The 14,241-nt window shown below is 32.4% G+C and overlaps 2 protein-coding genes across 4 annotated transcripts in view; both read right to left on the minus strand.

Moving 5' to 3' along the window:
- Positions 1 to 14,241, minus strand: part of LOC139530002 (receptor-type tyrosine-protein phosphatase alpha-like) — a 517,312-nt gene that overhangs the window by 185,234 nt on the left and 317,837 nt on the right. The gene's annotated exons all lie outside the window — the stretch shown is intronic.
- Positions 1 to 14,241, minus strand: part of LOC139530005 (uncharacterized) — a 41,464-nt gene that overhangs the window by 5,749 nt on the left and 21,474 nt on the right. For 2 of the 3 annotated variants that reach the window (XM_071326023.1, XM_071326024.1), the window contains 6 exons: positions 13,977 to 14,079; positions 13,496 to 13,551; positions 11,048 to 11,139; positions 9,454 to 9,561; positions 4,894 to 4,969; positions 4,305 to 4,342 (listed from right to left, as the gene is read on the minus strand). In XM_071326023.1, the coding sequence (XP_071182124.1) occupies positions 4,305 to 4,342; positions 4,894 to 4,969; positions 9,454 to 9,561; positions 11,048 to 11,139; positions 13,496 to 13,551; positions 13,977 to 14,079 (473 nt within the window). The remainder of the gene's footprint in view (positions 1 to 4,304; positions 4,343 to 4,893; positions 4,970 to 9,453; positions 9,562 to 11,047; positions 11,140 to 13,495; positions 13,552 to 13,976; positions 14,080 to 14,241) is intronic. The other variant, XM_071326025.1, reaches the window with a different exon arrangement.

The raw sequence follows: 14,241 nt of genomic DNA on the forward strand, positions 1-14,241 counted from the left end.
TTGCTTTGATATATAGATTTGAATTACAATTGTTCATGTTATTTTAATGCATATAACATGTATAAAAATAAGGAGATGTGGCACAATGTAAATATATGATATTCTGTGAGTTTATCAAACTAAAGGGGATAAGAAATGGGTATAAGCAGTTACAGGACTGTACTACTGTACAATCTCCAACAATGAGAAAAACTCATACTGTAAAGAGAATTTCATATTTACAAGTAAGTTTTGTTTTTGCATTGAATAATAATTTAATGCTAATGAGACAGCTTTTATGGCCACCAGATGTCATTGTTACCTTGATTAAAAACTCCTATTTAGCTCACCTGACCTGACTCATCACTTGGTTTCGTCGTCCATAAACTTTTACAAAAAATCTTCCCTGAAACTACTGTGCCAAATTTAACCAAACTTAGCCAAAATCATCATTGCGATATCTAATTTAAAAAATGTGTGGTTAGACCCGGTCAACCAACCGAGATGGCCACTATGGCCAAAAATAGAACATACAGGTAAAATGTAGATTTTGGCTTATAACTCTGAAACCAAAGCATTTAGAGCAAATCTGACATAGGGTGAAATTGTCTCTTCAGTGAAGATCTATCTGCCCAGGAATTTTCAGACAAATCTGACAACCCGTTGATGGATTGCTGCCCCAAAATTAGTAATTTGAAGGAAATTTTGCAGAGTTTGGTTATTACAATGTATCTTAAATATTATTATAGATAGAGATAAACTGTAAACAGCAATAATGTTCTGCAAAGTAAGATCTACAAATAAGTCAAATGACCAAAATTTTAAGTTGACCCCTTAAAGAGTTATTGCCCTTTATAGTCAATTTTTAACAATTTTCATAAATCTTTTTATTTTTTGTTAATTTTTAAAAAATATTTTCAACTGTAAATACTGGGCCATGTTTATTATAGATAGAGATAATTGTAGCACCAAGAATGTTCAGTAAAGAAAGATCTACAAACACATCCCCATCATCAAAAACACAATTTTGTCATTTTATATGTGTCCGTTGTTTAATATGCACATAGACCGTCCAAGGTGAGCGACACAGGCTCTTGAGAGTCTCTAGGTCATTAATACAGGTAGATAACTTTATCATGTTTATACTGAAAAATAATTTTGCTTGGAGGGAGAATTTTAAAAAAGTTCTGTCTAAGTCTTCAAAAGAGTTGACATGTTACTATGTACATTAACCATGTTAACCATTATGTTCCTTGATGTTCTAGCAATACACACAGAACGGAGACTAGTCAATCTTTGTGAATTATTTTTCATAGGATAGGAGTAATTGAATATGTGTATATAATCAATAATTAAAAATAGTTTTATTTACATTAAAAAGGCAAAGTTCTTATGTCTTAAAAATGCATTTCATGGCGAGGTACAGAAAATATACTGTAAACAGTAGACTATAGATATAGGTGAACTAGGTACAAGAGAACTCTTAATCTTAAATACTACAAACCACCTCTGTTCTATGGAAGATAATGATATAACTGGACTAGAAATACACACAACCTGTAATTAACTGCCTTTACAGCGCTTTCGCGCTTTGATTTGGGCGGGTTGTTGTCTCTTTGACACATTCCCCATTTCCATTCTCAATTTTATTTATGTTATACATTGGCTAGAGGTATAGGGGGAGGGTTGAGATCTCACAAACATGTTTAACCCCGCCGCATGTTTGCGCCTGTCCCAAGTCAAAACCTCTGGCCTTTGTTAGTCTTGCATTTTTTTAATTTTTAGTTTCTTGTCTACAATTTGGAAATTAGTATGGCGTTCATTATCACTGAACTAGTATATATTTGTTTAGAGGCCAGCTGAAGGACGCCTCCGGGTGCGGGAATTTCTCGCTACATTGAAGACCTGTTGGTGACCTTCTACTGTTTCTCTTCTATGGTCGGGTTGTTGTCTCTTTGACACATTCCCCATTTCCATTCTCAATTTTATGTTATAGGTAAAAATGTCAATAACAGGGGTATAGCAGTCAACATTGAGTTTTTATTTTCATCACTTTTAAAGCAAACAAATATGTAACAAAGAAGCACAAAAAGGTATATAGATAAAGCACATACATGTAAGCAAACATGAAAAAAAAATAATACAAAAAATTTAAATAATAGAATAACACGATGGTGGGATGTATACGTACAGAGCAACGTCATATGTGTCAAAGAAACACTTAAAGGCATATGGACAAAGCACACCCGCAAAAAAGATAGACAACATTACAAAAATTATCATAGAACAATAACACATTGACGTGATAAATAAGTAGAGAGTCAAGTCTAATGGATACCACAAAAAAAAAAAACCCGACTAAACAGTAAATTTTATATTCTTCAAGACTAATAAAAAAAATATAACACAAATGCATTTCATATGGTCATATTTGTACATTTTATAATGCATAATTATAATGTTTTTGGTAACGCGAAGGATTTTCTACCGAGAGACATAGATGAGTGTAGTTTTATACGAACTTTAGCATTTCCCAAAATGTTTGACTGATAACGATTTTCCTATTTGATTAGGTCGTTCACCTCTTTTATTCGAATGCCACTAATGAAACTTATGGAAGCGACACGCTTGTCTCTTTTATAACATTAAATACGACTGATACATAATATGAGTTTCTACTGGTAAAAATGAGCATACTCTCCATTGATTCATCCAATCTTCAGTCAAATCCTGAAGGTTTGTTGGGGGAATAAAGAGAAACAACATGACAAACGAACATATTCCTCTTAATTTTAAAAACATTCAATCGAAGACATACAACGAATAACAAGACAGGGCCAAATAGACTTGTGTCAGGCACAAACTATGCTTAAAACTATTCGGGTACACAACTCTATCCAGAATCATCTTGACAAAATTGCAAATAAGTCAAATGATATTTAAACTCGCAATACAAGTTGCAACATGACGATAAAGAATTTTCATAATAAACAATATACTTGTACGTTCAGAATGAAAGCTGAAATCTAGACTGAATACTATTTTATTGAGTCGATAATTTAGATAATGCAAAAACATATTTTGTCCGTTTAATTAAAAGGAAATGAATTAATACGAGGTTTCGGATTATATTATATTCTGCCTGTATTTATAAGTGAGATCAAATTAATACTAGGCAACAGTAGCACACAAGTGTTCATATATAGGTAATCTATTTAGATATACTATGTAAGATGCCCTGTTAAATTGACATTAAAGGGAATAGAAACGACAAATACATCACAAATTAGTCACCTATTCAACGATCTGTTGACCATATGAGTCAATTTCCTTATTCTTTTTATATCCCTTTTACCAGAGTTTGCTATGAGCACATCTCTGCCAATATAGTGTATCACGTGTAGCTTCATTCCTCTGCATATTTAATATCAACATGCACTGATTTGTATTTTTTCTAACATCGAAAGTCGGTATATATAAGATAGGTATTATGTTACATTTTTTCTCAGTAAAATTTTAAGAACATAGGAAAACGATCTATGATTTTTGCACTTCAAAATATAACTGTTTCAGAAAACTTCAAGTCCATTCTTGGATCAAATATCCCTAATTATATACCTATATGGGGTTGTTTCTTTTCAGTACGACAGGTCATTCTTTTGAGGAACCAATTTGGACAATATCAATGCAATATTAATGTGCTCCAAGGGTTGAAATAATGACTTGCGTCGGGTCATTATTTACCATGATTATAATAAAAACTAGAGTTCATTTAATGTGTTTGTTTGCTGACTTGGGTTTTACTGTACAATTTTTATTTCTTGAATATTTTCAAAATTTGAGACAGACCCAATGCTTTTACCCGCCTATGAAGTGTGAAATGAATACCATTTTCTCTACTAGTATCAAATGAAAAGTTATCCTTATCCGAAAGAGAAACAGTCACATTCTGTAAAGATTTAGACATACATTTACATGATGTGGTGGTGTGCAGTTGTTTTAAATTGATGATGTTAAATTGAATTTTAACATTAAGGTGTTCATAAAATGCCCTGTATTAAGTCAGGAAAATGGCCATTATTACATTATAGTTCGTTTCTGTGTGTGTTACATTTCGGTGTTGTTTCTCTGATGTACCGTAGTTCTCTTATATTTGATACGTTTCCATCAGTTTTAGTTTGTAACCCGGATTTGTTTTTTCTCTATCGATTTATTAATTTTGAATAGCGGTATACTACTGTTGCCTTTATTTATGCCAGTGGCATTTAGGGTCAAAAAGCTAAAACAATTAAAAACAATGTGAAAAAAGTATAGTTTTCACTTACATCTAATGTTGAACCTTTTAAGTATAACTTGTTTTCCTCTGAAATTAGAAATAAGAATTTCATTAAGAGAAAAAAGGAAATAGGTAAATCAAAATTCAACAACTAAATAGAAGAAAAATCATTTCAGATGGTATCATAAACAAGTATTTTGACCAATCGAAACAAATAAAACATATCATTCACGTACTGGCATCTCTATTCTATTTCTATTCACGATCGAAATTGTTATATGTATGAATGTAAGTATTGTAGAAGTTAAACTGTACCCGTAGTCTTCAGTGGAACAAAAAGAGAAACCAAGTAATTGAAAATTGCTATTAAAATATATATTCTATTATATATATAAACTTCGACAAAATTTCATTTTAAAACGTCTCGTTAGTAGTTTTATATTGTATGGAATATACTGCATGTATTCAGTGTCAAGTGGTTTACACTCTTATTGTCGTATTGTTCTTGCACCGCTGCATACAACCAAAAGGTTATTTCTTACAAGTTTAATCAAACTATACTCTCAAACTTCATTGTTCATAAAATGAACAATTCAACAATAAAAACAATAATATAATGTAAAATATTTATAACCTACCTTTATTTCTCCTTGTATCTACGATTTCGTACTCACTGTTGTATAGCTTTGGATCACCTGTTGAATTACTCAAAAGCTAAAACAGATATATCATTATTAATACTTTGATCAAGTTTAATTCTCGAATATCCACAGCGAAATTTAAATTTCACAGAAAATGTGTCCCTTAAATATTTCAATAGCTATCTGATTATCTTTTCAGATCTTTAACAGAGTATTTATTTGAAGGTAAACATTAAACATCAATGACAATTTGTAAAATATAACAAATACAATTGTATGCATAATAAGCCCATCATGTATACAAAAGACTCATCAGTGACTCTCGAATCCAAAAAAGTTAAAAGACCAAATAAAGTACGAAGTTGAAAAGCATTGATGACCAACATTCCTAAAATATTTTTGTATTTGTTACAATCATTTGAAAGTAATGGCATCAGTAATATACCGCTGTTCCAAAGCCATAACTGGATTGAGAGAAAACAAATGCGGGTTACACACTAAAACTGAGGGAATCACATAAACTATAAGAGGAAACTAAAAGAACAACAACAGCACTGCAGAGCAAGCCAATGCAGCATACATGGAAACAAACAGAGGACACTTTTGCGGGTTGAATCCTGGTTAATTGCTAGCAAAACCTCCCGCTTATATTAAAATTTAAAACATACCGTGTAATAAAAAAAAATGAAATAATACATCGCTTTTAAAGGCCAATTTTGTTCAATTGTGTCAAAAAATCCATAGAAACATTTGTGATGAATCATTCACGTACAAGCTAAATAATCGACCTCATTGAATCCGTATTCTTATGACCTTCAATTCAACACATTAGCTGCAGACTATTTGTGCGTGCATTAAACATGTTGAGCCATGAAAAGGAAAAGAATGTCAACATTGAAAAAGAGGATAAGGTGAATTATTTCGGTGACTGATTTTATTCACACAAAAACCATTTTTATACAGGAAAACGATAATTAACTTATTTGTTAACGTATAACATGAAATCAAATAGACCTCTAAATCTCCTTTGCATGAATATGCCTTGTGAGAGGGTTAGCGCTATAAAACCAGGTTTAATCCACCAATTTTCTTCATTTGAAAATGCCTGTATCACGTCAGGAATATGACAGTTGGTGTCCATCGTTTTGATGTGTTTTGTCATTTGCTTTTGCCATGTGGTTTTTGACATGGGCAAAATTTTACCACGGATTAAACAACCGCAGTAAACCTTACTTAACCGTATGAGTAGTTATCAAAAGTACCAGGATTATAATTAAGTAGCGTATATAGTATATATTTGTTTAAGGGCCAGCTGAAGGACGCCTTCGGGTGCGGGGATGTCTCGCTACATTGAAGACCTGTTGGTGACCTTCTGCTGTTTTTTTTTTTGTTTTTTTTTCTATGGTCGGGTTGTTGTCTCTTTGACACATTCCCCATTTCCATTCTCAATTTTATGTTATAGGTAAAAATGTCAATAACAGGGGTTTAGCAGTCAACATTGAGTTTTTATTTTCATCACTTTTAAAGCAAACAAATATGTAACAAAGAAGCACAAAAAGGTATATAGATAAAACACATCCATGTAAGCAAACATGAAAAAAAAAATAATACAAAAAATTTAAATAATAGAATAACACGATGGTGGGATGTATACGTACAGAGCAACGTCATATGTGTCAAAGAAACACTTAAAGGCATATGGACAAAAGACACACGCAAAAAAGATAGACAACATTACAAATATTATCATAGAACAATAACACATTGACGTGATATATAAGTAGAGAGTCAAGTCTAATGGATACCAAAAAAAACCCCAGACTTTTTATACAGGAAAAACGATAATTAACTTATTTGTTAACGTATAACATGAAATCAAATAGACCTCGAAATCTCTTTTGCATGAATATGCATTGTGAGAGGTTTAGCGTTATAAAACCAGGTTTAATCCACCAAATTTCTTCATTTGAAAATGCCTGTACCACGTTAGGAATATGACAGTTGTTGTCTATCGTTTTGATGTGTTTTGTCATTTGCTTTTGCCATGTGGTTTTTGACATGGGCAATATTTTACCACGGATTAAACAACCGCAGTAAACCTTACTTAACCGTATAAGTAGTTATCAACAGAACCAGGATTATAATTAAGTAGCGTACAAATCCGTTTTACTAGTACGGTTACATCAAGTATTTATGAAGGATATGATACGATTTGTTACGAGTTTGACACGGAACGGCACGATTTAATTAAGGTAGCAATACACAGTTAGGAAAAAAACTTAAAATTGACACTCATAATTTTTAAACACCCTCTTTCCCCTCCTGTCTAACAAAGAAGGCGTTATATGTGTGTTATGCATGTATATACTTATAGAAAGAGAATCTTCCATAGATTTGATTTCTAATGGCCATAAGGGTGAAATATAATCCCTCTTAGGTGTAACCATGGCAACAATCTGCATTTCTTAGATACAAAATATAGCAAAAAAGGGGGGTGATCATGTCACAAAAGTCTCCAAAATTTGGTCTAAAGGAAAATTTCAATCAATTACAGTAATACCTTTCCTGAATCCATAGGTTTATATCTATCAAGTGGTCCCAAAAAATCATATGCTTATCTGATCGTTTTTCCATAAAATTGAATTGAAAAGATCGAGCGCAAAATCTTTGTTGATAAACACTACAATAATGTATGGACCTATGAACGGTACGGATAGGAAAATACGGACTGTCAATCATATAAATGGCCTATAAAACATGTTAAAAACAATCTTAATGTTCATATAAACCCACTAAGAAGGCTATATTATTCTTCAATTATCAAAAAATCAATTTTATTGTACAAAAACTTTCATATTTGAAAAATTCACAGGGGCTATAATGCGAAACTAAACTTCTAACTGTGTATTGCTACCTAAGTTGCAAAACGGATAGTTAGGGTTCTGACACTTTGTTACTATTTACTACGTCACAAACCGACAAGATGCGAAATATTACGGTCCACGACAAACTGACATAAGGATTCTGTAAAAATACTCCCTACTTATAGAGTCCAACGTATTCCTTGTCTTGCCGTTGAGGTATACATAACATTATACAACATGAATGACCAATACCTGATGCTTGCAATTAATTTGCTTGTATAGTATATTTATATGGCACAAAGAGTCTGGTTAGTGGTCGAGCTACTTGATGACAGACTTAAAGGTGACCGAACCGTGAGTAGATGGTGGACTGGGGACTGACTTCCTATCCATGACCAGAATGAGCCTCTCATCACCGAATGTCGTGCGAAAAATCCAGTTATCTTTAAGAACTTTGTAAGAAGCCCTAAGTTATCAATAATTGCTACATATCGGTAGTCAGAGGATTACGAACAACAATACATGGAAGAGACAGACGGATCAATAATTTTTTCAACAAAACAAATGTGATAAAAATGAACGATTTACTGCCATAAAGAATGATAAATCACAAGCTTTATAATAGAAATTATTAACGGCTTTTAGAAAATGTGGCGGTCCGAACTATTCCGTTTCAGACCGTTCTAATTAGTATTAACCCTCTCTAACCCTTACTTATACCGTATCAAACCGTTGTTTATCCGCAGCCAATACACCCGGACACTTGGTGTTGCGTACTAAACTGTGTCATTTCCGTACTAAACCGTGTCTCACTGTAAGAATCCGTATTATTTATGTCGCCAAATGACCCTTGTCTTTTTTATCCGTGATAGTAACGTCAAAACCCGTAGTCGAACCGTTGTGTATCCGTATTGGACTACGTATACGTAAACTGCATTTCCGATAGAGATTTATTCGGTAGTGGATCCGGCCATGTGATTCGTGAATGTGTGACCTTGTGACTTTGAAAACCCTGGCTGATCCTTAGAAATCCGTATTGCAACGTAGAAAATCGGGCCGTTCCGTGACATATTCGTAACAAATCGTAGTGTATCCTTAACAAATACGGGGTGTATCCGTACACGTACGTACTTTTCCAGTTATTACCGTAGAAATTTGTCGTATCAACGAATAAGGTGTTGGTTGGGACTAAAACAGGCCCGCTACGTTCTAATACGGTTTGAAAAGGAAATACTACGGTTGTCTGATACGTTTTTAAATTTTACGCATGTTCAAAAAATTTCAAGAATAAACAATTGCTACTACGTATGACTCCGGCAGCAACACTGAAATTTAATTTTGAATGTAACTCGTATTCTAATCGGCTGACGTTGTATTGTTTTCATCTCAAAGACATAATTTTGTCATGACCGTGACGTCATCCCGTTTTTTCATGGTTTACCCAAGTTTAAAATGTAATTAAGAATTTAATTATAAGAAATGACTGTAATACTTTTCCTGTCTATTCAAAATAACATAAAAAATGTGGTGCACCACTTTTTTTTAATGTTATTTCGAATAGACAGAAAAAATATAACAGTTATACCTTAAATAAACTGTAAAAGACAGTTGACCATTCAGATGGATTTACATTATGATGGTATCATATAGACATACGTTAAATCCATGTTTGCTTGAGTTATCATACATTTACCTTAAATTCAGCTCTAAGTTTTTGTAACAAATAATCTTTATTCCGGAATTGTTTAGTCAGATCTGACACGTCATATCTTTCAACCAGGTTAGCTTCATCGAAATACGTCTGTTTGTAAATTTAAATTTAATGATAAAAACTTAAATATTAATAAAAAAAAATGATTAAAAACAAACATGACAAAGTTTAAGATATTTTTTTTTCATAATAGGGGTAGAATTTTCCATCTACAATATATACAAGAAGATATGGTATATGGCAAATGCGATGACAATTCTCCGAACAATAAAACATGATATTTGGTATAATTGCCAATTCAATGAAACAACTGTCTAACACTGTTTTAGCCATATAACTGACCAAACCTGTCTGGATTGTAGAATAGTTCTAAATGACGTCAAATGTTATGATGATATTTTTTTTAATATATATCATATTCATTTGACTTATTTATATTTAAAACAAAGAGTTCTTAAAACTGTTCTATGGATAGAACTGACTAAATCAATTCTAGCCGTAGAACAGACAAAAGCAGTTCTAATCGTAGAACTGTTCTAGTCGTAGAACTGTCAGGATCAGGTCTAGGTAGAACTATCTAAACAGATTTAGGTAGAAATGACCAAATCAACTCTAGGTTAAGACTGTTTGAGCTAGAACTCTCGTAAAGGTTTCTGGATGTCAGGTCTATATGCTGTTCTTGAACAATTCTCCTGGCAGATTGTGACAGATTTGATAAGAAGTTAGAAGTGATCTCCACTGTGTGTGTATTGAAAGAAGCCCCGCCTACAAACCTAAAGCCTTTAAACCTGTATTGCAATATTCCAGGCGCGCCTGCATACGGAGTATATATCTCCAAATTGATACGAAATTCCCGGGCTTATATGTCCTATCATGATTTCCTTGATAGAAAGTTAATGCTCACAAGGAAACTATTGAACCAACAGTTCCAAATGGTGAAGTTGAATTCATCCCTTCGTGAATTTAACGGACGGCATTAAACGTTGGTTGACCGTTATGAAATAACCGTTTCAGAGATGATATCGAATATGTTCCTTATGTCGTAACCACCATCCACTCCCTTTTCAAGAATATCATCTACCGAATTAGACTATTTACCGGGTTTGTAATAACATGAGCAACACGACGGGTATCACATGTGGTGCAGGATCAGCTTATCCGTCTGAATTACCATAGAACACCGTCAGTTTTGGTGGGGTTCGTGTTGCTTAGTCTTTAGTTTTTGATGATGTGTATTGTGTTCTTTTATTTCTCGTTTGTCGTTTTCTTTTTTGGCCAGGGAGTTGTCAGTTTATTTTCGATCTATGTGTTTGACTATCCCTCTGGTATCTTTTGCCCCTCTGTTATGGAATAAACAAGGTATCCACTCGTTGCTTTTAACCAGTCATATTTCAAGAAATAAATAGGATGTAAGGAAAATTAGAATGTTGTTTTTCCATTTTTTTTCTCTCTATAAAAGCGTCTGTTGGTTACTACATAACAAAGTGATATGATATACACACGTCTTTAAAAAAAAATCTTGCATAAATTTGCATTGCGATTAAGTCTAACTGAAATGCAAAAAATATTCACTCACATTTTCCGTAACAGTAACCTCTACTTCAGCGCCCTGCTGATCATTTTGGTACATAGGATTAACATGTGTTTCATCATAAGTATGAGATTTATCTAAAATTTTAAAATTTATTTTTAAAAACCGTACATACGTTCTCAGATTCAACTTCTATGTTTAAAGGGAACTGATCATTTGGAGAATAAAAGACGTTTTGTTCCATTTAAATATAGATGAACTTTTTGTCACAAATGGAAGATATTGATTGACTTCGCATTATATCCCTTTTGGATCTGCCTGAACTAGGCCTTGGAAACGAATTGCCAATCAAAACAATAAACAAGTAATCGAATTCTTATAATTAATTTATATAAGAACATCCAATAATTTGCATGAAGACTTCAAGTTCTTAACACAAGCTTTGTATTATCTTATATCCCAATCCCCTTCCGTAAGAGAAATCATAAGTACTTTTTTCCCCAACGCAAAGCTGCTTCGTTTGTAGTTCTTAACTGAAATGTTAAGTTCAGTTTATGTATAAACTGTAACGTATTTGACTTGCAACCCCGTTACGCTTATAAGAACAATTCGGTTTTTACTGTAAATCAATGTCAAGTATTTAGCATTGTAACCTAGTTGTTGCGAGTATATTATTCGAATGTAATAACAGTAACATGTGTCAATAAATCGTTTAATTTATATACAGTGTTGTTCTTATTGTTTGCCTTGAAATTGACATTCTACCTTTTGCCATAGTGTCGAAACTAATTATCTGCCTATTGTAAACGAATGAAAAATATAATAACACAGGCCTATAATTGTTAACTTGTTCTATACTGTGACCTGGATTAGCACTCGTACCACATCTTCTTATTTATAAGCAATATATATTCAACCATATCTTATTTCCAAGTTTAATGGTCAGATATCTAGAATGTATATGGCATATGGTCTTAGAAGTTCATAACTCAATTGTCATGCATTCTAACTGTCTAGTCAATCGCGTAATCTGTTCGTAAATACGTTGTTAACTATTTTACTTTTTTTGGTGTTCCTTTTAACTGATTTTCAACTCAAGTGATAAACATCAAAAAGACAGGAAAATACGAAAAAGGTCGTATTAATTAAAAAACGAAAGAAATAGCTTTAATTAGACACATAGGCATACTACTGTTGCCTTTATTTGTAAACAGTTAAGTTATAATTATTATAGGATTAAACACATTTTTTCTAGAGGTTATTGATGTGTAAACCGGGGCGATTAACTCACAAACTGAATAAAAGTCCGAAGGACTTTTATGTTGAGTTTGTGAGTAAGAGCCCCGGTTTACACATCAATAACCTCTAGAAAAAATGTGTTTAATCCTTATAATTCTTCAGCCAAACATTTTTTGTTGTTGATGGCTACTATATATATTTACCATCAAAAGCACAATGGCAATTCGTAACTAAGGAGTACGCCGCCATCTTGACTTTCTAAAAACCATAAATGTCCAATAAATACAACGGAATCTTAAATGAAATAGCACCTACCTCAAAAACTTCATTTTAATTACATTTTATCCGAATTTGAAGCGTACACGTCACGAAATAATCTCTCCCTTGAAAATTTCCATTCGTATGACGTCGTCTTTTGCCATGACCGTAAATTCGCCAAATCCTTCATGAAATTTCGCGGAATTTTATTAAATTTATTTTTTGTACATTTTCGAAGCTTTAGTGCAATAAATTTATCTCTTTTTTTGTTATATATGCACTAGAATAGTCACAACTGTTATGCAATTGTTTTTTAATCTCAATTTGCTGAAAATCCCGAGATCACTGCAAGCTTGTGTATCGCGCATGAATAGATTACAAAAGTAGTTTCGGAAACATGGTTTATCGAAATGTAAACTTAGAGAAAAATTCTAATTGACCAATCTAATTCAAGTATTTATAGATATGCAAATCATATAAGAATTATAACCATATAAACGATAACGAATGTCAACACTAAGTTTGACTTCTGAGCAGGTTATAAACAATATTGAAAATATCAATAATATCACGTATGCTGTATTTTCCGCAAAAACAGTTGGTTTAAAACTGGTTTCGTTATTTCTATTCATGGTTAAAAATGTCTGTGCAAAAAGTATTTAAGACAATAGTGTTCCATGAAGCACTTCATAGCATCTTGATTTTTTTCAACTTTTTTCCAACAATTTCTTTTTCCTCTGTCAAGGGGACCTACTTCTTTTTTATCCTTTGTGCTAATTAAAGTTGTTGGAATTTCCCTTCTGCCATTTGAATATTTCAACCCTTTTTATAGATGAATTTATTTCGACATGGTAAATACATAGGAAAATATAAGTATCAAGTAAGCAATATTGCTTTCTTGGTACATATATTTAGATGTGGCGGAGTTTTTTTGAAAATTTTCATCGGTGTTCAGTGCTTAAGTAAAATAAAAAACCCAAGAGATTCAAAACAAACCTCTCGTGATATCTGTGTTTTCATTATCCAGCTCTCTTTTGGATTTGCACCATCTCCTTAGGGAATACAGTAAGATATTTTTACTAAATTTAATTACTTTGTCATCATAATTTTATCACAAAGACTATGTGAATGTTTGGGATTTTAAGCTTTTTATTAAACAACTATAAATACAAAAACAAGAAAAAAAGCTTAAAAGATGATCATTCAAATGTAATCTTCTAGATATCATGTTAACGATTTTAAGATTCTGAGTCAGAGCGAAAGCAATATGAATGGTTGTGTCCGATCATATAATGATTATTTCAACATTGTTGTAAAAGTCTCTTATGTTGTTGGCACGAACAGCGAACTAAACCAACAAGTAAGCCTTATGCAGTTATTAAAACTTTATCTTGGAAATGTCTATTTTTTAATAGTTAGTCTTGATAGAAAAGACATTCTTACTCATGATTTTATAGTTTCAAAACTACAGAAATACCTTTTTGCATATAAAACCAAAGGCAGTATTGCTAAAACAATGGTTATTCCACCAGTGACTGTTGCAATTACTAATGGTTGTACTGAATTGTTTTCTCCTGATTCTGTAAATATGAGAGTATTTATAGTAATTTTCATAATTATAATACACAATAAAATATAATTTACATTCCTTTATCGTTATAATTTATCATTTAAGTAACACATACCAAATAACATAAATAACAGAATCGTAATGTGAATTTGCTTAGTGTTCGACGTTGGGG

The sequence above is a fragment of the Mytilus edulis genome, chromosome 7 (genome assembly GCF_963676685.1).
Source record: "Mytilus edulis chromosome 7, xbMytEdul2.2, whole genome shotgun sequence".
Classification (NCBI taxonomy): domain Eukaryota; kingdom Metazoa; phylum Mollusca; class Bivalvia; order Mytilida; family Mytilidae; genus Mytilus; species Mytilus edulis.